We start from the raw sequence: 22,908 nt of genomic DNA, 5'->3' as shown, positions 1-22,908 counted from the left end.
ATTTGCTCATGTTTGGTGACATTTTTGGTTGTTTGCAGGGAAGGAAAGTACTACTGGCATCTAGTGGTTGGAGGTCAGGCATGCTGCTAAACATCCTACAATGCATAGGACAGTCCCCTCAGCACAGAACTTTTCTGCCCAAAATGTCAATGGCGCTGTCCCTTGAAAAAACCCTACTATAGGGCTGGATTTCAGGTCAGGGAACATGCATTCTGGCTCTGGATTAGACGTTTTTATGTATAAAATGGAGATACTAATCTAACAGAGTTTTTAAGGATCTCATCGGCTCATGACGTTTGCATTTGAGAAGTAGTGGTGAAAACCTTCCAGTAAAGGAATCGGCTCATCACTTGTCTGTCCTGAGCTCCAGAGATGCTTCCAGAAGAGGTAGCTCAGGGTATTTAGGCAGAAGCCCTAAGACCCTGTGAAAACCCATTTATACCTGCCAGTTCCCCTGTCTCAGAGATGGCCGGGGCACCCTCACCACAAGCCAAGAGTGTAGGAACGGCAACTCTCTCTGCGCCTTAGTTTCCTCACGTGCTCCTCGTTCGGGTGTCTCCCGGAAGCTCCAAAATGCTGAAGGAGGCAGCCCTGGGAGAACGGCAGGAGGCTGGAGCCGAGCGCAGGGGAGGGGCGGGGAAAGAGGGGAAGAGCGGGGCGGGGCCACGCGGCGGAGGTGGGTAGCTGGCTGGGGCGCAGGCGAGGGCGGAGGCTCACGCGCCGACCCCGCGGCTCCGTCAGCTCTCCTTTGCTCCTCCTGCACCGCGGCCCCGGGGACCAGGTGAGAACTCGGGCTTGGGGAACCGAGGGCCCCGGCTGGCTAGACCCCTGGGCCGGGCTGGACAAATGGAGGAGCGCGGGGGAGGTGGGTTGAAAGGGGAGTCGGTGACATACACGCACACACACACACACACACACACACACACACACACACACACACACACACACACACGGAGTCCCATCCTTCCCGGCCGCTGCTAGACACAAACACACATACCCCTCCTACTAAGGGAGGTCTCATCCCTCCCCAGCCCCTGCGACACACACAACACACACACACACTCCTACACCTGCTACTGCTTTCGGTAAAGGGTTGCCACCCCTATCCAACCCCGAAGACCCCTCCCTTTCTTGGGAAACCTGGTTGGGAAGTCTCCACACCTCCTCTTCAGGAATCATAAAAAAATGGATGCCCTCATCTCTACGGGGTCTCCCTGCCCCGTCTCTGCAGGAGGTACCAAAGGTGGATTCTCCTCCCCAAATTAATGCCGGGGTACTCGGTGCGACTTCTCTCCATCCCGGCTGGAACGTTCAGGGTTTCCGTTTGTCCCCGGACGGGTGGGCGAGGAAGAGACGGGGGGCTTTTAGCGGGTGGGCCGTGGAAGGGAAAGGGCGGTTTGGCTTGTGTTTCCCTGGCTCAGCCCGGAAGGCCTGGAGAAAGCAGAAGGCGGGGAACTGTGCGCTGCGTCGGATTAAGGGGTTGCCCCCTTCCCTCCTCCTGAGACCTGTCTTTACTTGAGGAGGCCCCTCCGAGGAGTGAGTGACTAGGGGGACTGGGGATTGGTGGCCAGCTGATTGCATTTTACGGCTGTGGCCAATGGCTTTCTACCCACGCTATCCACACTGAACTTCCCAAACCGGTCCGGATGGCCCCTCGGTTTCCAAGGCCATGGGAACCAGTGACCATGGCTGGGCTTGTTCCTGCCCGTTGCAGATTTGAGATTAGGGGAGTTGAGTGCTGGGAACATGGCCAGTTCTAATCTGTGCCAGCTGCAGCTTCAGAGACAGAATATAGGGATGAAGGGCCTAGTCCTGTCCAGTCCAGGGGATTCCTGTTTCACAAAAGGGATTGTAGCAGAGAATCTCTAGCTGGGTGATTAAAAATGTGCTTTAATTTGCTACTAGACCCTATTGGAGAAGGAAATGGCAGCCTACTCCAGTCTTCTTGCCTGGAGAATCCCATGGACAGAGGAGCCTGGCGGGCTGCAGTCCATGGGGTCGCAAAGAATCGGACATGACTTAGCAGCTAAACAACAACAACAGACCCTATAGATATTAGGAGATGTGTCGTCCCTGGTGCCTCAGTGGTGAAGAATCTGCATGGAATGCAGGAGACTATCCACACTGAACTTCCCAAACCGGTCCGGATGGCCCCTAGGTTTCCAAGGCCTTGGGAACCAGTGACGGTAGCTGGGCTTGTTCGTGCCTGTTGCAGATTTGAGATTAGGGAAGTTGAATCCCTAGGTTAGGAAGATCCCCTGGAGAAGAACTCCAGTATTCTTGCCTGGGAAATCCCATGGACAGAGAAGCCTGGCAGGCTATAGTCCATGGGGGTCCCAAGATTCCACATGACTTACCAATTAAACCACCATCATCACTTCCCATCTCGCATAATTACCATGTGGGATGTTGAGTATGGTAAATAAATATGAACGTCTCTCAGTTAATTTTGTCCACTGTGATAGAATCTTTTAGCGTTTGTGCTATAGGTCAGGAGATAAGTTGTAGGGAATAATGGAAAAGATATCTCTGTGTCCAGCCCAGCCTTACAGTATTGTTCTGGAAAATATAAAATAATAATGTATTTGTTTATATAAAAATTAGAAAGGGTTTAAAAAAATAGATATATAATTTAACAAACAGCTTTTATTATTGGGACCATCCTGGAAATTCCAGGCCATTGAGTCACAGTATAATTGTGGCAAAGTTTGTCCCTCTCTTGTTATGGAAATGAGACTTACAAGTAAATAGAAAGTAATTTATGGCACAATGTAATTGGGAGCCAACCTATTTAGTGTGGGTAGTAAATAAAGAAATTGGCCACGGTCATATGTTTGAGAAGGCTTTCTGGCGAAAAAAAGGCAGTGGGACTCAAAATAGTGTCTTCAGCCTTACTTTCTTCTGTATTCTTTTCAGCATTTTATCAGGCTAAAAAAATAAACATAAGCTCTCAGAGATGATACCATTAACATTTTATTATCTGTGCATCTAGATCTTTTATTTTACTGTGGATATATGTATATTATGTACATATACATAAAATGTAATAATCGGTATTTTATAATTTTTTCACATCATAGACATATTTTCATTAAATAAGTGTCAACATCATCTTAATGGCTATACAATACTCCATTGTATGTTGCTGCTGCTGCTGCTGCTAAGTTGCTTCAGTCGTATCCGACTCTGTGCGACCCCATAGATGGTAGCCTACCAGGCTCCCCTGTCTCTGGGATTCTCCAGGCAAGAATACTGGAGTGCGTTGCCATTTCCTTCTCCAGTGCATGAAAGTGAAAAGTGAAAGTGAAGTCACTCAGTCGTGTCCGACTCTTCGCGACCCCATGGACTGCAGCCTACCAGGCTCCTCCGTCCATGGGATTTTTCAGGCAAGAGTACTGGAGTGGGGTGCCATTGCCTTCTCCGACTCCATTGTATGAATTTATCATTATTTAGCCTGGAAACTTGGGTTCCTGGAAAATAAATTTTTGGGTCAAGGTGTGTACAATTTGATATTTTGGTGGATACTGCCTGGTTACCCTTCATCTCTATGCCCATCGTCAGTGTGTGAGGACAGTAGAAGCCCTCGTTGGGTCAACTGAGTGGAGGCCACTAATGGTTTAAGATACTTTTCATTTCCTCCAGTGACAAGAGACAAGGTGACATGAGAGATTTGACGGTGCCCTGCACTGAAGAGCTTCCTGGTAGAATTAATCCTTAAAGAGACTGAAGTGGGTTTCAGGATGGCCAAAGAGGAGCCCCCGAGTGCTTCAAAGGACTTGCAGGAGCTGCAGAGGAAGCTGTCTTTGCTGATAGCATCTGTCCAGAGTAACTCAAAGGTCAGTTTCTAATCAGAGCACATAATGGAAAATTCCAAAATAACACTAGCTTAACACCATAGAAAATTATTTGTCCCTTAAGTAGGAGAAATTTGGAGATAGGTCAGAATCTTTCTAACTCACCACCATGTCATGTTTAAGTTGTGACCTTCAAACTCACTGACCAAGATGACTGCTAGAGTATCAGCCATTGAATTCACATTCTAGGCAGTAAGATGTTATGGGGAGAAGAAGACTTGCAAGCCACCTCCAATTTAAGGAGACTTCCTAAAAGTCACACATACACAAAACTTCCAGTTGCATCTCACAGACCAGAATTTAGTTTTCTAATCATCCCTTGTAGCAAGTGTAATTCTTTAGCTGGAGATAGAAGCAACTCTCAGTCTGTGCCACGGGTACCATCCTTTTGTTTTGTTATAATTTTGACCTGTTACCCTAAAAATGAGAGACTACTAGAGTCCAGTGTTTCACTAGAAACCCAGTGTCCAATGTAAATATGACATAGAACACATGTGTGACTTAAAATTATCTAGGAACCACATTTTAAAAGTAAAAAAGCAGGTGAACTTAATAGTTATTTTACTAAACCTGAGATATCTAAAATGTATCATTTTAATATTTAATCATTATAAAAATATTAATCATAAAAGTTATTGAGATGTTTTATATTCTTTTTTACTAAGTTTTTGAAATCATTGTGTATTTTACACTTACAGCACATTTCCATTTGAACTAGCCACTTAACAAGTGCTCAGTAGCCATTCAATGGCAGTGAGACTTGAGACAGTATATTTTGGTTTTTTGAACTTTTATATCTATTGTTTTCTTCCATGTCTTTCAGTATTTTTTCAGGAGGAAAAAACAGCTCTCAGAGATAATATTATTAACATTTTGTTGAATGTCCTTCTAGACTTTTTTCTATGCAATATACCCATAAAATATATATATGTATGTAACAAAGTGAGCTGGTTGATGATCTGATTTTTGTATTCGATGCCACAATTCCACTAGGATCTCATTGAGGACCCATGCCTTTTCAGTCTAGAGCAGTATACTCTATAGGGATCTTTTCTGAACTCATCCCAAAATGCCTCTGGCACTCTGCATTTAGCAAGCTATTTTTAGATGAGACAAGTAAGGTTCTAGTCAGCAGGCTGAGATTCTTGTTACTAACGTTAGTGAGAAAGGTGCTCATACTCATCTACATTTTCAGTTGATTCTCATTATCTGTGTTAGTTCTGTTGACTCACCTCAGACACTGAACCATTCCAGTTGCATCTCACAGACAGGTTGAACCATTGCTCAAATGGGAAATAGGTTCTGGCAAACTTCTGGTGCCAACATTTTCATCAGCCAATAAAACCATAACCTGTTTTGTGTGTCTTTGTTTAAAGGGACCTTTATCCTATACATACTGTTGATTTATTAAGGTTGAACTCCAGGCCAACAGCTTATACTATATAGGCAGCTGTATCTCTTGCCTGAATGAAGTTTGTCTGGTGTTTGCCTTTTCTCTTTAAGGCATATAACAACCTTCTTATTCCTAGGAATACAAGCCAGTACTGCTACACATTTTAAATGGGAAAATCACCACCACCAACACAAGAAACCCGTAAAAATGCAGAAAGAGGTGGCAGTAAATATACCATGAAAAGGACAGTTGTGTAAAGAGCTGAAACGAGAAGGCAGAGTGTTAATCTAGTTTGACCTCAGATGGGAGCACGTGCCTCAGGCGGTTCAAGTTTTTCACTGCTGTGTGCGTGCCCATGAAAGCACCTTTAAGTGTTGATTTTGGGGTTACAAATCAATTTTAGTGATAGGCAAGTTCACGGATAAGGATTCTGCAAATAATAGAAATTGACTGTATATTAATTAACCATGGTTGAGCACTTGGCATGTCTTAACTTATTTAATATTCACATCTACCTTCCAAGGTAGGCATTTCAAAGCATATGAACTCTGACTTCTTGACATTTCTTCGTTTTTTCACCTTAGATCCTCAGCCATGGTCAGTGGAGTGGGTTTGGACTAGATAACTTCCAGGGCAATCGACTCCCAGAATGAGGGATGGGTCATTAGTTGGCTCAGCCTTGATGTTCTTCAGATAGTCCTGAGGTAGAGTAGTTTCTGTTAAATTTTTAAATTATATTAATTGAATTAATTAGTATTAATTGTGTTTACTAAAAAGAGTAATATTGGCAGACAAAGGAAGGGAAATCACCTGTAAACCCATCACTGATAAATCCAGTGGTGGTATTATCTTTGTTCTTTTTGTTATTATTAGGCCTCTTCAGTATGTAATTTTTAGATAGTGTTTTTAATTATGGCAGATGTAGTTCCATATCTTTGTTTGATATTGTATATTGGTGTTTTTCCAGATTGAAGCATAGGTCTTCCTACCAATTGTTTTTTTTTGTAGTAGAAACTTCCCTCAGATTGATATACCATAATTTACATAGTCATCCCCTTGCTTCAATGATATTTAGGTGATTTCTTTGTCCTAAGTAATTTATATCCTTAGAGTTCATAAGCCCTTTGAGTTCCAGATAAGAATAGATGGTTTCCAGATTGAGTGTTTGTGAAACAACTCCATCATCTCTTTTAGGAAACCTCTTGAACATAAAGTCTTAATGTCTTACTTTTAGGCTGACAGAGTCAGAAACCTGCCCCAAATAGCTTAAACAAACAAACAGTGGAACCTGCCAGAACTTTGGGGAAATGTAATGCTGTCTCAGAAGCCAAAGGCAAGAAGTAGCAGGGCGGAGCCTCAGGAGGGGTCACTGGGGTCAGAAGTAACTCTCAATACCCTCTCTTGAACCGTATTGCTCCTCATTATAACTTTTCCTTGTGTATCAGCTTCATTCTTCTCTCTCTGCAGCCTGGCTTCCTTTGCTGTTCTCTTCACTTGGGCAGACACACTTGCCTTTAACTCCTCACGTTTCCTCCAGTTCCCAGCTGAAGCCCGCTGTGGAACTTTGTCTTGAGAGTGCTTGATTCCTAGGAGCAAGAATCTGCCTGACCAAGTCACTTATAACCAGGGAGATGGCAGCTGGGCTGGGACTTTTCATTTCATGGGTATAAACATGGCTTCAGGGGTATACCCCTGCTGTGGGAGGGGCCAGTTTTCAGAGAGGAGAGAAGAGAGAGCGAGCATGGGCTGGGCAGATACCGCTCCCCAACCCCACCCTGACAGTGCTGTCTCCATGTGGATTACCTGTGACAAAATAGTTTTGCTCTCATGCTGGCCCTTTCCTTCCACAAAGGATGTTTTTGAATTACCTCCTTTGCATCTGGGTCCCAATCCTGAATTATAGGACCATAATCTAGAAGAAACTATCACATAGAACCTTGGCTTTGTCATTACCAGTGATTTTAAATAATCCTGATTCCTCTGCCCTCCAGAGCCCTTCTGGTAGCAAAGGACAGTGGATACTGATCATTTTTTTTTGTTCTCAGACCAGGGAATTAGCCTGTCTTCTAAATAGTTCCAGGTGGAGGCTTTATGTCCTTAAACACTGGCCACATTGTCCCTACTTTGGAACCTCCCATACTCATGTGTGCATTTTAAAATAAGTCATCTTTGTCCAACCTTGGGCTAGTTGCTCAGGCTCACTGACTCTACATCTCATCTCCTCTAAAATAAGCAATGCCAGGCTCATAGATTTGTTGTGAGGGTGATCTCAGATGCTATTTGAGAAGGCCTTAGCACAGAGTCTGGCACTTAATGGTGCCAGTCTGTTCCAACTTTGCATTCCTGGGTTATTCAGCACTGCACCATGCCTGTAAAATCTTGATTAGAATACCTGGATCTATTTCAGGGTAGGGATGGAAAATGTTCCTGAGTGATAAGCTCTTCCACTTTCTGTCCTTCCATTGTGTCACCCTCTGTTGCCTGGGAGAATGAAAAGTTAATTGCTATATTCTAATTCCCAAATTTAAGTCATGTTAAATTTTCCCTTGTTATCTATCTCGTAGCATTGTAGACAGAAATAGGAGGTTTATTGAAGGTCCTTAAAATAGTACTTGGCACTTGAGTATTTAATGAATATTCTCTATTATTACTAGGCATAACTGAATCATATCTTCCCCTTCTGAGACAGACTGTCAGAGCAGGGCCATTCTCTCTAAGGGAAGACAATTGCTGGGCTTAATTGTGCACATCTCAAATTGGTGTCTTTGCATATCTGAATGACTATATTTTTTGGTTGTAGGCCCCAGATTTAGAAGAGGTTAAGAAAAAATTAGATTTCTTTAAGGACTATAAGTAGTCCCTTCCTGCATTTCTCCTCTTGGATCCCCATGCCAGATGGTCCTGTTGATTTTTCATTTTTCATTCCTCTTTCATACAGCATGTCTTCCTCCTCTGCCATCAACCTAGTTTTGGCCATTATTATCTCTTGCTAGTTTCCCTGCAAATCTTCCTTGTTACCTCTTCCACAGGACTGCCAGGTTCATCTTTTTTAAAAAAGTATTCCTTTGAATCTAAAAAAATGGTACATATGAACTTGTTTGCAGGGCAGGGATAGAGATGCAGACATAGAGAATGGACGTGGACATGGGGGAAGGGGAGAGTGGGACAAACTGAGAGAGTAGCATTGACATGTATATGCTCAGTCAGTTCAGTTGCTCAGTTGTGTCCGACTGTTTGTGACCCCATGGACTGCAGCACGCCAGTCTTCCCTGTCCATCATCAACTCCCAGAGCCTACTCAAACTCACATCCATTACATCGGAGATGCCATCCAACCATCTCATCCTCTGTCATCCCCTTCTCCTCCCGCCTTCAATCTTTCCCAGCATCAGGGTCTTTTTCAGTGAGTCAGTTCTTCACATCAGGTGGCCAAAGTATTGGAGTTTCAGCTTCAACATCAATCCTTCCAATGAATATTCAGGACTCATTTCCTTTAGGATGGACTGGTTGGATCTATATGCTACGACGTGTAAAATCATATTGGATATATATGCTACCATGTGTAAAATAGCTGGTGGGCAGCTGCTCTATAGCCCAGGAAGCTCAGCTCAGTGCTCTGTGATGACCTGGAGGAGTGGAATGGAAGAGTGGGAAGGAGGCTCAAGAGGGACCGGATATTTGTATACTTCGGCTGATTCATGGTGTTGTACAGTGGCAACTAGCACAACATTGTAAAGCAATTATATGCCAATAAAAAATATTAAAATGTTTACATTAGTCAAAAAAATTATTCCTTTGGTTGTATGACAGTCTTGCCCCAAAGCCAGCAGTTTGCTTCTTATTTTTTTCTAGATAAAGTTTGAGTGAGCACTTTCCAATATAAATAGGATGTGAGCCACATATATAGTTTAAAATTTTCAAGTAGTCATATTAAGAAACATAAAAAGAACTGTGTAAATTTAATTTTTAATAATATATTTTATATAACCCAATATATACACAATATAATTTCAACATATAATCAATATTAAAAATCATTGGTGAGATGTCTTACTTTTTAAACAAATTTTATTTTTTAATTGGTGGAAAACTGCCTTACAAGTTTGTGTTTCTCCCATACAACAATGCAAATTGGTCATAATCATATATATATATATACACATATATAGATATATGTATACCTTCCCTCCTGAGCCTCCCTCACCTCCCCACATCTCACCCTTCTAGGTCATGAAGCATTCTTTTTTAAATACACTCAGTACACCTCTCAGTTCACATGCTAATTTTCCATTGGAGATACTTGGTCTCTATTCAGATTTCATAAAATGTATAATTGGAAAACTATTTGAAACATACCCAACTTATTTGAAATATAATTAACTGTTTTCAATGACTGAATCAAGTAGCAATTTTTAAATTTCGATTAAAAATCTAGCTTATTGGTCACACTAGCCATGTATCAGGTGCTCAGGGCCCCATGTGGCTACTGTACTGGACAGTCTGGGTATGAAGTCCTAAGCCTGGAATTCTGGTGTTCCAGCCTCATCTGCTCCTCCCCACTGTGACTGCTGTGTCTCTTGTTTATGAGGATCAGAGAGAACAGTTTATTCTGCCAGATGACATGTGGGGGTTTACTCAGGGTATCTGTGGATTAGAGCTGGAAAGCATCCAAGATCTGAGGCAGCTCGAAGAACTAGCCCTGCTCCCGTGACCCCTCTGCCTCTCTCTCACCTCTGACAGCCCTAACCAGAAGATCTCACTGGGTTCTGATGCTGGAGTATCCACACGGTATTTCTAGCTCAGAGGTGATTCCTGACACAGTCAACCTCTGACAAGAGAAGCTGAATAGCAAAGTCTTAGATAGCTTTTGTCAGAAAGGAGTAGCTGGAGGCGGTGTAGCCAGTGTACCTTATGCCATTTTGTGGCCGGGCAGGAAGTAAAGTTTGTCAATACTGAAGCCCCAAGACCGACAGCTGTGGCTTCTTGAAACAGCCTTTTCTAGTTAAGCAGAGTGAGTCCTGTGCTTTTTCATCATCAACTTGAACTACAGAACCCTCATGCCTTCCAGCTTGCCTCCAACTTCCTGCATTTGAATCACTTGGGTGAACAAGTCGTTTAGGAGCATGTGTTTTGATTAGTGGCACCCATGATTACTGTAGCTTGAATTATGTCTTCAATTTACCTGCTGGCCTACATGGCCCAAAGGAAGGACCATGTTTGATGGGGAAGAGTTCTGGAATGATGGAGGCTTTCAAGGGAATGGGAACTAGCATGCCAGCACTGAGGAGAGAGATGGCATGGAGCCTAAAGATGAGAGAAGCCTACCCTTATGAGGGTGCTGTGAGAGCAGATTAGCTAAGATGGTGTGGTCAGGCTGTCTTGCCCCATGTCCTCTCACTCTTGCCCCATGTTTTGTAAATGATGATTATGTAACAGCTGAGATCACTTGTAGCACTGCGCATGTGCCTCACGAGGTACTTGCTTGGCCATGGGCTACTTTTGTTCTCTAATATTTGAGCTCTACCTGGCAAGCCCTTGAGGCTGTGCTGTGCTGTGCTGTGCTGTGCTGTGCTGTGCTGTGTTGTGTTGTGTTGTGTTGTGTTGTGTTGGGGTGTGTGTTATGATGTGTTGTGTTGTGATTATGTTATGCTATATCTGCTGCTGGGCTTCCCTGGTGGCTCAGAGGGTAAAGCGTCTGCCTGCAATGCAGGAGACCCAGGTTCAATCCCTGGGTCGGGAAGATCCCCTGGAGAAGGAAATGGCAACCCACTCCAGTATTCCTGCCTGGAGAATCCTATGGACAGAGGAGCCTGGTGGGCTACAGTCCACAGGGTCACAAAGAGTCGGACACGACTGAGCGACTTCCCGTTCCCGTTATCTGCTATTGTGGCTCCTGTGCCAGCCTGGAGAGGTAAACGTGTCTGCAGTTCCTATAGCTCTTCGAGTTTTCTCCCAGCTTCCCCGCTGTCTCCTTGCCTACCATGGGTTCAGTGAACAGTGAGATACAGTGAGACAGATACCGAGGGCCTGCTCTGTATTAAAGCGGCCCTCCCCTACTGAGCAAGCTCCAGAAACCCTTTTGCCTGGTGGAGGAAGATAACCTACCTTTTAACACAGCATAAGCTCTCAGCAGTCATCAGGCTGTGGCTTGACGGGTATCAGGTTGATGACATAACATTTTCTCCTAATGAAATGGCAGCCATTGCAAACATGCGACATCCAGAGGGAAAGATTTAGCTTTGAATGCCTAGATTTTGCCACTTGGAAGCCATGTGACTCTAGGCGAGTCATTTTATCCCCACTGTTTCTCAGACTTTAATGTATGTACAGACCACCTGGTGCTCTTGTTAAAAAACAGAGTCTGATTTGTCACATCTGGGTTGGGGCCCAAGATGCTGCATTCTAACAAGCGTCCAGGAACTTCCCTGGCGGTCCAGTGGTTAAGACTTCACCTTCCAATGCAGGTGTGGGTTTGATTCCTGGGTGGGGGGCTAAGATCCCACATGCCTCCTGGCCAAACTAAATAAATAAAACAGAAGATATTGTAACAAATTCATTAAAGATCCCCCCCCCCCCAAAAAAAAACCCCAACAGGCTCCCAGGTGATGCCAAGTAGCCAGGACTTAACCTCCCTCAGTAGCCTCAGCTGTGAGGTAAGCAGCCATTTGTACGTATGTTGAAGTCAGTCGTCTGGCTCTTTGCAACCCCATGGACTGTAGCCCTCCAGGTTCCTCTGTCCATGGAATTCGCCAGGCAAGAATAGTAGAGTGGGTTGCCATTCCCTTCTCCAGGGGATCTCCCCAATCCAGGGATCGAACCCCTGTCTCCCCACATCATGGGCAGATTCCTTACCATCTGAGCCACCACATCAGAGCATATGTTGAGTATGTCTTCTGAGAGGGTGTGTGTGAAGCAGTAGTGCCTGGGTCTTTCCTTCTTTCACAAGACTTGAGGTTGGGTGGGCCCTCACACTTACCCCTGTCCACAGCTGCCTTAAGTTGTTGCTGGGGCAATTCATGTCTTGGAAGGATTATTATTGTTGACTTCTTATCAGCGGGCCTTCCACCCTTATGACCTTGGCTTATACTTCCTGCAGCTCAGGCAAATTCATCAACCTGGCATTCAGACATGGCTTTCACACCCACTCTTCCGCTTTGTCTACAGGTGGTTTCCTTTATGAAGTCTCCAGTGGGTCAGTACCTGGACCGGCATCCTTTTCTGACCCTCACCTTGCTGGTATTTGTTGCTGTGTCAGCCGTTCCTGTCGGCTTCTTCCTGCTCCTCGTGGTGCTTACCTCCCTGGCTGCTTTAGTGGGAGTCATATTACTGGAAGGTATCCTACTCAGTTACTCACCCTCTTGGAAAATGACTCAGGGCACCTGCCACTGCTGTCAAATGTTGCTGTTCTTGTCAAAATCACATCAACCAAGGCAGCTTGTCAGAGTAGTTAAAACATGGACTCTGGAGTCTGTTAGAATTCTACCTCCCCCAGTGTGATTTTGGACACGTTGTTTACTCTCTGTGAGCCTCAAATTCCTCATATGTAAGATTAGGGATGTAATAATACTGTCTCAGATCATTGTGAGGATTGAAACCTACAGTTCTGTAAAGTACTCAGCACAGTCCTTGACACAGAGTAGCTTCTCCATGAATGCTAACTGTTGTCATTAAACAGAGAAGCCGTTTACTCAGCAGTCTGAGCATCTGTTGCATGCCAGGTGCCTTGCTGAGTATTGAGGGTCCCCCTTCACCTTTCCTCCTGACGTCCCCCTGCCTGTTGTCAGCTTCTCCCTGAGTTGCTGAGTTAAAATTACCGAGAAAGTAAATCTGATCGGCTCAGTTTGCCTTTTCAAACCAGATCACAATCCACAAAGAGATGTTTGCCATTTCTTTGTGGTGGTTAGCCATCCTTTGAAAAATACTGATCTAGGATTTTGTGAATCTTTATGAAAAGGCAGCACATCTGTTTACTTTCTCTACTTTCCTTCCTTTCCATGGTCCATCCCTGAAACTGTCACTGTGGAGTACTGGGTGGGCAGTTTGACCACTTGTGAGGCAAGGGGAAGGAGGTCTTCCATGGAGCATTTGCCATGTTATTAAATCTACACTGGAACGGGAAATTTGGCTATGAGGAAGGCAAGAGGAAGTGTGCTGAGCAGACAAAAACTACCACAGACTGTCACGTGTGTGATGGTTATTTAATTGTCATGCCATCACTTAGGGGTAGTTATTATATTCCTTTTACAGATGAGTGAAACTAGAACTCTAAGGAAGCCCAGGAATTCATACTATAAATCCTTAACTAGGGTTAAACTGAGTCATGTCAACTATAAAAAGCTGTGCTCTTTCTGTAGTACCTTTTACTATTTTCCCCCATATATCCCATATTATAAAAATGTATTTGATCTGCACATATTAGATGCTAACTCATTAATATTCCCATTAAAAATAATGATGGGTAAAATGATCCTTCAGACCTTATGGTTACTGCGTAATGGTTGCCAGGTGGGGTTGTAAAAGATGTAATCAAATGTTTAGATTTTACTTTACTTAGCCTGCATAGGCTTTATTTCCATAGGTTGTAGATAAGTGCAAATTATAGTATTTGTTAGGCACTTTGAAACATTGGACATAATTTACCACCCCTATTACTGCCTTGGCTAACTCCTTCTAGAGGATTCCACTGGGAGTCCATCCTTGACCTTGAGGGTGAGGGGGTTTCAAATTCAAATACCCATGGGCAAGGCAGATAGCAGAAGTGAGCAAAGCAGTCCAAGAATGATACAGTTGGATACAGTGGGGCCTGGAGGAAACTGGAAGGCCAGTCAGTTGGTGCCATGCAACAATGCTCATATGGGTGTTGAGACTGTCTCCCTTCTTAAGCAATGCCAGAAGTCTGGATTTTTATGGGAAATCTCTTCACTTAAAGCTTCTGAATTAACTGTTGTTTTAAACCCATTGGTACAGGGTTTGGCATCTTCAGTCTGTTTTAGATGAATGATTCTTTTGACATGCTCTCCTCTAGGACTGGTCATCTCTGTGGGCGGCCTCTCACTGCTTTGTGTCCTCTGTGGCTTGGGCTTTGTGTCACTTGTCATGTCAGTGACAATCATGGTGTCCTACATGGTAGTTTCCAGCCTGATCAACTACTGGTTTTCTCTCAGGTAGGTGCATGTCAGTGCAATAACTCAGTCTTTACCATTTGGGGAGATTTTCACAAATAACACCCTAACCCTGGTCACATCACACTCAGTCTCCAAAGCTAGGAGGTGCCTAGTATCCTCACATCTCTTCTTATGGAGAAGTGAGGTTTCCTTCTCAATTTTTTTTTTCTTTTTCTTTTTTTAATTATCAGGTAGTAAGGTAGTAATGCTTTGGTGGCAAGTAATGAAAAACCTAAATAGATACTAGCTTAAACAAATAGGAATTTATTTTTATTGCATGGCAAAAAGCTGGAGATAGCTCAGTACTGGCACAGAGCCAACCCAGTGTCCTCAAGGTACCAGGCACCTTCTGCTTTTCTGTGTTACGCCATTGACCTGTCACCTCATGACCACAGGAAAGCTGCTGTGGCCCTGGCTCAACCAACCACATTCAAGGCAGGATGAAGGGAGAAATAAATGAGCCCTCCCTCACCAACTGAGTGTGATCTTTTTTGTCAAGTAAATGAAATCTTTCCCAGAACTTCCCACTTTCTTACCCCAAACGACCTCATTGGCTGGAATTTTGGCAGATGGCCATTCTAAACTGGAAAGGAGGCTGGGAAATGGAGTACAAGCCCACAAAGAAAAAAGCTTTAAGAATGTGTTTTGGTCAGCCAAGCTCTGATGTGTGCCATAGTTCCCCACCATGCGGTATCAGTGTTAGGAAGGCTACTTGAAATTCAGAGAGAATCCATGGAGCCAGTTAAGTTAATATCAGTAGTGTTACCTCTGCTCTCACCTTCCTCTGAAACCTATCATCACTGGGATGAAAAAAGACAGACCTAGTTCTCTCCCCCTACTACATCTCCCTTCTGTTAATGATGTAAAGAAATAGTTAATTAGGATTTGGTCACAGGGTCTGAATCCCAGCTATGCCATTTTTTAGCTGTGTGATCTTGAACTAGCTATCCAACGTCTCTGTTCTCAGTTTTCTTTCATGGGTTAAACAGGGCTACTCCTTGCTCTGCCTCTCTCACTGGATTGTTGTAAGGAGACAAATAGTAATTGGAGAAAATGTAATATCCAAATTAGAACAGGGAAAAGGATCATAACCTCTACCCCTAACTCAGGCATTTTAACTTCTTGCATCCCCAGTTTCCTCATCTGTAAAGTTAGTGTAGCCCGAAATCTGATCTGGTTGCAAGAAGTGGCCAAAAATGAACCAACAAAGAATGTCATTTATTCAGGTGTGTACACTCAACATTGCTCTTTAAAGAGGCCTTAGAACTAATCATTTCCTCTTGTTACCAAACAGGCTGTTGCCACAGCACAACTCCAGTGGTGACAGTCCGCTGGCCATGAAGTCTGCACACATAGAGGGGCTCTACCAGGAATGACCAGCTGAATGGAACCAAAGGTTTTATTCATCTCTGGAACACTGTTGGATCATCTTTGCCGCTTGGGATTATGACTTACAAGGGACTGGGTAAACACTTCCTGGAGGTGTCCTCTAGCTTTTTCACTTATTTGTTGGGTCCTACAGTAGACAGTTTTGGAGATCTTGTTGCTCTGGGCCAGTTCCATCAGCTGACCCACCCTTACAAGGAGAATCAGCAAAGAATCCCATTGGCTTGGTGGCTCTTTGAGCCTCTCATCTCCTTCCCAGAGATGCAGACCTGACTTTAACAAGGTCCTGAGCCTCTACAGGCCAGTGACCTGATTCCCAAAGGCTCAGATCTTGTATCTAAAGTCCAGTTTGGGTAACCATAGATTGTTTTTACTTTTTCTTTCTTTTTAATGAGAGCTGCTTATTCTTCACCCATTTGAAAAAAAAGATAGGGGGGAAAATCCAAAACAGAACAAGCTCTTCTGTTTTATGAGCCTTTTATCAGAAAGATAAATAGCATTTGGGAATAATGGCCTCTCAGACAAAGTTAGAAAATAGAGTCCAATCTTACCCTTATGGCCAAGAGCTTTTTTTTCCAAAGTCTAAAGGTATCGTTTCCACCATTGAATACTGTTCAGTGATGTTACTATTTAAAATATTTGCACTTGACACTTTTGTATTAAGGAAGTTGTCTTGTTAAGCCATTTCTTCAAAAAGTCCTATGCAAATGCTAAACAACCACAAAAATTTTTAAATCCTATGGGGTTTCTACTTCAGTGGTTTATTTGCTATGGTATTTTATTAAATAAATATTTATTTAGATGAGCTTTTTTTCTTTATCTTTATTTCAGAATTCTCTCTAGACATCATACCCATTCATTCCTTCTGTGTCAATTTAATGGCAGCTCCTGGGTAATAAGGCTTTTCTAGTTGCTAGTGGTAGACGCTCAACTCAAAATGGCTTTAAAAAATGGAAGTAGAGGGGGAAGAGATTCATTTCACTGAAATAAAAAGCCAAGAGGTAGGTCTTTAGGCACTGCTGGGTCCAGGGTCTCAAGTGATATCATTAAACATCTGTCTCTCTTCATCTCTCAGCACCACTTTTCTCAGTCTTAAATGACTTTTACACAGTCCGTCCCTGTGTGGAGGTCCCGGCAGCTCTAATTTTATATCAGCCTCATATTGGGCAAAGAGGCCGCTCTTTTCCAATAGTACATTCAGATTTTCTGAGTTTGGCTCTGATTGGACAGACTTGGGTCACGTGGGCAACCCTGAACCAACTGCAGGAGAAAGTGGGGAATGGAATATGCTGACGGATCAGGGCAAGGACAGATATGCATTCAGGAACTAGGAGAGGGAGTGGGTAAGCCCCCTCTGACTGCATAGGTGGGAGTGATAGGGTATTAGAGATGGGAAGACCATCTGACCCCAAAGGAAAAAGGGCAGACAGAAGCAGGTACTTGCTATTTGATTCAGGAGAACATGAAGCCCTTAATTGGTACTTTTCTATATCCCATGACAGTCAGTCACACCTGTTCCTAAAGGTGACTTCAACTGTATTAGAGAACAAGAACTACATGTCCCTGCCAATACATGGGAGTATAATATTAAGTTACCGTTTATTGAATGTTTCCTACTTACATGCAAGCGTCTGCTACTAGCCGTCTAAACTAAATACCCTGCTGGGTTCTGAGCTTCAGAAATGAAGAGCGAAAAGGCCCTTTGCCTCCTGAAGTTTACTTTCTAATGTAGGAGTCACTTAACAAGTGTATTAGTTATCTCTTGTTGCATAACGGTTTACAAAGAGCATGTTTGTTATCCTGCATTTTTGGTATGTTAGAAATAGAGATCTGGCTTAGCTGGGTCCTTTGTTGTTTAGTCACTGAGTTGTGTCCAACTCTTTGTGACCCCATGGACTGTAGCCTGCCAGGCTCTTCTGTTCATGGAATTTTCCGGACAAGAATACTGGAGTGGGTTGCCATTGCCTTCTCTAAGCTGAGTTCTTTGCACGACTGCAATAACAGTGATGTTAGGGCTGGGTTCTCCTTTGAGGCTCAACAGGGAAAGGATCCACATCCAAGCTCACATAGTCATTGGCTGCACCCATTTCCTTGTAGGCTTTGGGGCTGAGTTCCTCAATCCCTGTCATAAAGAAGCTCATAACCTGGCAGCCTGCTTCTTCAAAACTACCAAGGAAGAGGGTCTCTAAGCAAGATGGACGTTACATGCTGTAACACATAATCATGTACACATAATCACATACAGCCTGTTACTTTCATTACATTCTGTGGGTTAGAAGCAGTCGGGTCCCACTCACACTAAGAAGAGGGATCACACAAAGGAACACATATCGCGGATGGGAATCATGGACTCCACCTTACAGTCTACCTGCTATAACAAGTAAACAAAATATCAGATTATGATAAGTGAATTAAAGAAAGCCGAAGGGGCAGGCCATGTCAACCACAGCAATCTCTGAACCACAGAAAGAGAATTTGTCACCATGCCAAGAGCTGGGGGGCAGGTATTCCTAGCAGAGGGCACAGGATCACAAAGCCCCAAGACTGGAAGGAGCTTAAGGAAAAGAAATGATATCAATGTGACTGGACTTGGTGAGCAAAGGCTAAATGGAGGACAGACAGGGGCCCATCATGCAAGACCTCATAGGGTAAGAAATTTACAGCAAAGAGCAAAGGGAAGATGATAAAGAATTTCACACTTTGCATTAAGGGAAACGTAGATTAGACTTAGATTTTTAAAGATCACTTGTGGCCGATGGATTGGGGGTCAAAATGCCAGTTAGGAGGTCTGCGGAGGTCCACAGCAGAGGATGGTTTACCCTAGTGTAGAGAGCTAGCAGCATTTGGTGATGGGTTGCATGTGGGTAGTGGAGGAAAGGGGCACACAGAATGGCACCTAAATTTTTAATTTGAGCCAGTGGGTAGTCAGTGATACTATTTTCTGAGGTGGCATCTGAGCTTTTCTCATATTAAGTCAAATACGCCTTTTTGACACCAAGAGAATGTCAAATGAACAATGGCTTAGAGAGTAGATCTGGGCTGGGGATATAAGATTTGGAAGTATTTTCAGTGCTAAGAGCTTTACACAGCCTTCTTATGGAATATTATCCGGAGAGTAGGCAAGAGATCATTTAAAGACATTTTTCTGATCACAGGCTATATCTGTTGGCTTCTCATTCTTCATATTTCCTTAGCCTCTGGATTTTAGAGTAAATGAAATTAGGCTTCAGGGCTGAAATGATTCACCAATTCTGCCAAGATGTGACATACAAATCAAAGTTTGCAATTCAGGCTCTGTCTGTCACACTACTGGAGCCTGAGGCCTTGATGGACAAATGAAATAATATACAGAACCCAGCAGAGTGCCTGGCACAGAATAGGCCCATAAAGAATAGTTGTCGAAGTGCGTGGTGCACTGTTATTTGAAACTGAGTGGAACAGAAGCACATAGGTAATCTATAGTTAATAGCCCAGAGATAAACCCACACGCCTTTGGGTGCCTTATCTTTGACAAAAGAAGGCAAGAATATACAATGGAGAAAAGATAGCCCCTTCAATAGGTGGTGCTGGGAAAACTGGACAGCTATGTGTAAAAAAATGCAATTAGAATACTTCCTAACACCTTACACAAAAATAAATGGATTTAAAGACATGAGCAAAGCCTATAAAACTCTAAAGAGGAAAACATAGGCAGAATACTCTCTGACATAAATCAAGCAAGATCCTCTATGCACCTCCCAGAGAAATGAAATAAAAATAAATGGGATCCAATTAAAATTTTTTGCACAGGAAAGGAAACTGAGCAAGGTGAACAGACAACCCTCAGAATGGGAAAAAATAATAACAAATAAAACAACTGACAAAGGATTAATCTCTAAAATGTACAAGCAGCTCATTCAGCTCAATACCAGAAAAACAGCCCAATCAAAAAGTGGGCAGGAGACCTAAACTGGCATCTCTCCTAAGAAGACATACAGATGACTAATAAACGTATGAAAATATGCTCAACATCACTCGTTATTAGAGAAAAACAAAACTACAATGAAGTATTACCTCACACCAGTCAGAATAGCTATAATCAAAAAATCTACAAACAATAAGTGCTAGAGAGATGGTGTGGATAAAAAGGAACCCTTTTGCACTGTTGGTGGAAATGTAAATTGATACAGCCACTATGGAGAACAGTATGGAGATTCCTTAAAAAAACTAAGAATAAAACTACCATTTAAAATTTTTTTCTGTGCTTTTTTCAGTCACTAAGTCATATCTGATTGTGACCTCATGGACTGCAGCATGCCAAGCTTCCCTGTCCTCCACAATTGCTCAGAGTTTGCTCAGAATCATGTCCACTGAATCAGTGATGCCATCCAACCACCTCATCCTCTGTCGTCCCCTTCTCCCACCTTCAATCTTTCCCAGCATCAAGGTTTTTTTCCAATGAGTCACCTCTTCACATCTGGTGGCCAAAGTATTGGAGCTTCAGCTTCAGCATCAGTCCTTCAGGTATCATCACAGTTGATTTCCTTTAGGAATGACTGGTTTGATCTCCATGCAGTCCAAGGGACTTGCAATCTTCTCCAGCACCACTATTCGGAAGCATCAACATTCAGCCTTCTTTATGATCCAGTTCTCACATCCGTACATGGCTACTGGAAAAACCATATGTTGACTATACAGAACTTTGTTGGCAAAGTGATATCTCTGCTTTTGAACATGCTATGTAGGTTTGTCATCGCTTTACTTCCAAGGAGCAAGCATCTTTTAATTTCATGTCTTCAGTCACCATTTACAGTGATTTTGGAGAAAATAAAATCTGCCACTGTTTCCGCATTTTCCCCTTCTAATTTGCCATGAAGTGATGGGACAAATTTCATGATCTTTAGTTCAGCTCAGTCGCTCAGTTGTGTCTGACTCTGTGACCCCATGGACTGCAGCATGCCAGGCTTCCCTATCAATTACCAGCTCCTGCAGTTTGCTCAGACTCATGTCCATTGAGTCAGTGATGCCATCCAACCATCTCATCCTCTGTCATCCCCTTGTCCTGCCTTCAGTCTTTCCCAGTATCAGGGTCTTTTCTAGTGAGTCAGCTCTTCTCATTAGGTGGTCAGAGTATTGGAGCTTCAGCTTCAGTATCAGTCCTTCCAATGAATATTCAGGACTGATTTTCTTTAGGATGGACTGGTTTGATATCCTTGCAGTCCAAGGGACTCTCAAGAGTCTTCTCCAGCACCACAGTTCAAAAGTATCAATTCTTCAGCACTCAGCTTTCTTTATGCCCCAACTCTCACATCCATAAATGACTACTGAAAAAACCATAGCTTTGATTAGACAGACTTTTGTTGGCAAAGTAATGTCTTAATATGCTATCTAGGTTGGTCATAACTTTTCTTCCAAAGAGCAAGTATCTTTTAATTTCATGGCTGCAGTCACCATCTGCAGTGATTTTGAAGAAATCAAAATCAAGATAAAGAAACCAAGAAAATAAAGTCTGTCACTGTTTCCATTGTTTCCCCATCTATTTGCCATGAAGTGATGGGACTGAATGCCATGAAGTGATGGGACTGGATGCCATGATCTTCGTTTTTTGAACGTTGAGTTTTAAGCCAGCTTTTTCACTCTCATCTTTCACCTTCATCAAGAGGCTCTTTAGTTCCTCTTTGCTTTCTGCCATAAGGATGGTATTATCTGCATATCTGAGTTTATTGATATTTCTCCCCGCAATCTTTGTGCTTCATCCAGCCCACCATTTCGCATGACATACTCTGCACATAAGTTAAATAAGCAGGGTGATATACAGCCTTGACATACTCCTTTCCCATTTTGGAACCAGTCCATTTTCAGTGTTAGATTTAATTGTTGCTTCTTGACCTGCATACAGATATCTCAGGAGGCAAGTAAGGTAGTCTGGTATTCCCATCTCTTTAAGAATTTTCCACAGTTTGCTGTGTTCTACACAGTCAAAGGCTTTTGTGTAGTCAGTGAAGCAGAAGTAGATGTTTATCTGGAATTCTCTTGCTTTTTCGATGATCCAATGGATGATAATGAATTTTAAGCCTGTTTTTGCAGTCTTCTCTTTTACCCTCATCAAGGCTTTTTGCTATTAGAGTGCTATCATCTGCATATCTAAGGTTGTTGATATTTCTCCCAGCAGTCTTGAGTCCAGCTTGTTCTTCATCCAGCCTGGCATTTTGGATGATGTACTCTGCATATAGGTTTAATAAGCAGAGTGACAATAAACACCCCTGTCATACTCCATCCCCAATTTTGAACCAGTCCATTGTTCCAAGTCTGTTTCTAACTGTTTCTTCTTAATCTACATATAGTTTCTCAGAAGGCAGATAAGGTGTTGGTATTCCCTTCTCTTTAAGAATTTTCCAGTTTGCTGTGATCCACACAGCACACAGCCAAAGGCTTTAGCATAGTTAATGAAGCAGAAGTAGATATTTTTCTGGAACTCCCTTGCTTTCTCCAGGGTCCAGTGAATGTTCACAATTTGATCTCTGGTTACTCTGCCTCTTTGAAACCCAGCTTGTACATCTGGAAGTTTTTAGTTCATGTACTTCAGAAACCTAGCTTGAAGGATTGAGAACATAACCTTACTAGCTTGAGAAATGAGTGCAATTGTGTGGTAGTACAAACAGCCTTTGGCACTGCCCTTGTTTGGAACTGGAATGTAAACTGACCTTTTCCAGTTCTGTGGCCACTGCTGAGTTTTGCAAATTTCCTGGCATATTGAATATAGCACTTTAACAGCATCATCTCTCAGGATTTTAAATAGCCCAGATGAAATTCCATCACCTCCACTAGCTTTGTTCATAGTAATGCTTCCTAAGGTCCATTTGACTTCACACTCCAGGATATATGGCTCTAGGAGAGCCACCACACCATCATGGTTATTTGGGTCATTAAAATCTTTTTGGTATACTTCTCTTGTGTATTGCCTCCTCTTCTTAATTTCTTCTCTTTCTGTTAGATTCTTACAGTTTCTGTCCTTTATTGTACCCGTCCTTGCACGAAATGTTCCCTTTATAGCTCTAATTTTCTTGAATATACTCTAGTCTTTACCATTCTATTGTTTTCTTCTATTTCTTTGCATTTTCATTTAAGAAGGC

General features: G+C 43.0%; 1 protein-coding gene across 2 annotated transcripts; it reads left to right on the top strand.

Moving 5' to 3' along the window:
- The first annotated feature begins 662 nt into the window (after nucleotides 1-662).
- Nucleotides 663-16,599, top strand: LDAF1 (lipid droplet assembly factor 1). Of its 2 annotated transcripts, none has more exons than XM_052660200.1 (5): nucleotides 663-781; nucleotides 3,643-3,836; nucleotides 12,411-12,579; nucleotides 14,272-14,410; nucleotides 15,705-16,599. In XM_052660200.1, exons 2-5 carry the CDS (start codon nucleotides 3,741-3,743, stop codon nucleotides 15,784-15,786), a joined length of 486 nt encoding a protein of 161 aa, XP_052516160.1. In that variant the 5' UTR covers nucleotides 663-781; nucleotides 3,643-3,740; the 3' UTR covers nucleotides 15,787-16,599. The 2 variants fall into 2 exon arrangements, with proteins under 2 accessions (XP_052516160.1, XP_052516157.1); XM_052660197.1 differs by lacking the exon at nucleotides 663-781 and adding an exon at nucleotides 1,514-1,536.
- The last annotated feature ends 6,309 nt before the right edge of the window (nucleotides 16,600-22,908 follow it).

Source organism: Budorcas taxicolor, chromosome 2 (genome assembly GCF_023091745.1).
Source record: "Budorcas taxicolor isolate Tak-1 chromosome 2, Takin1.1, whole genome shotgun sequence".
Classification (NCBI taxonomy): domain Eukaryota; kingdom Metazoa; phylum Chordata; class Mammalia; order Artiodactyla; family Bovidae; genus Budorcas; species Budorcas taxicolor.
This window is presented reverse-complemented; position numbering and strand designations above follow the sequence as displayed.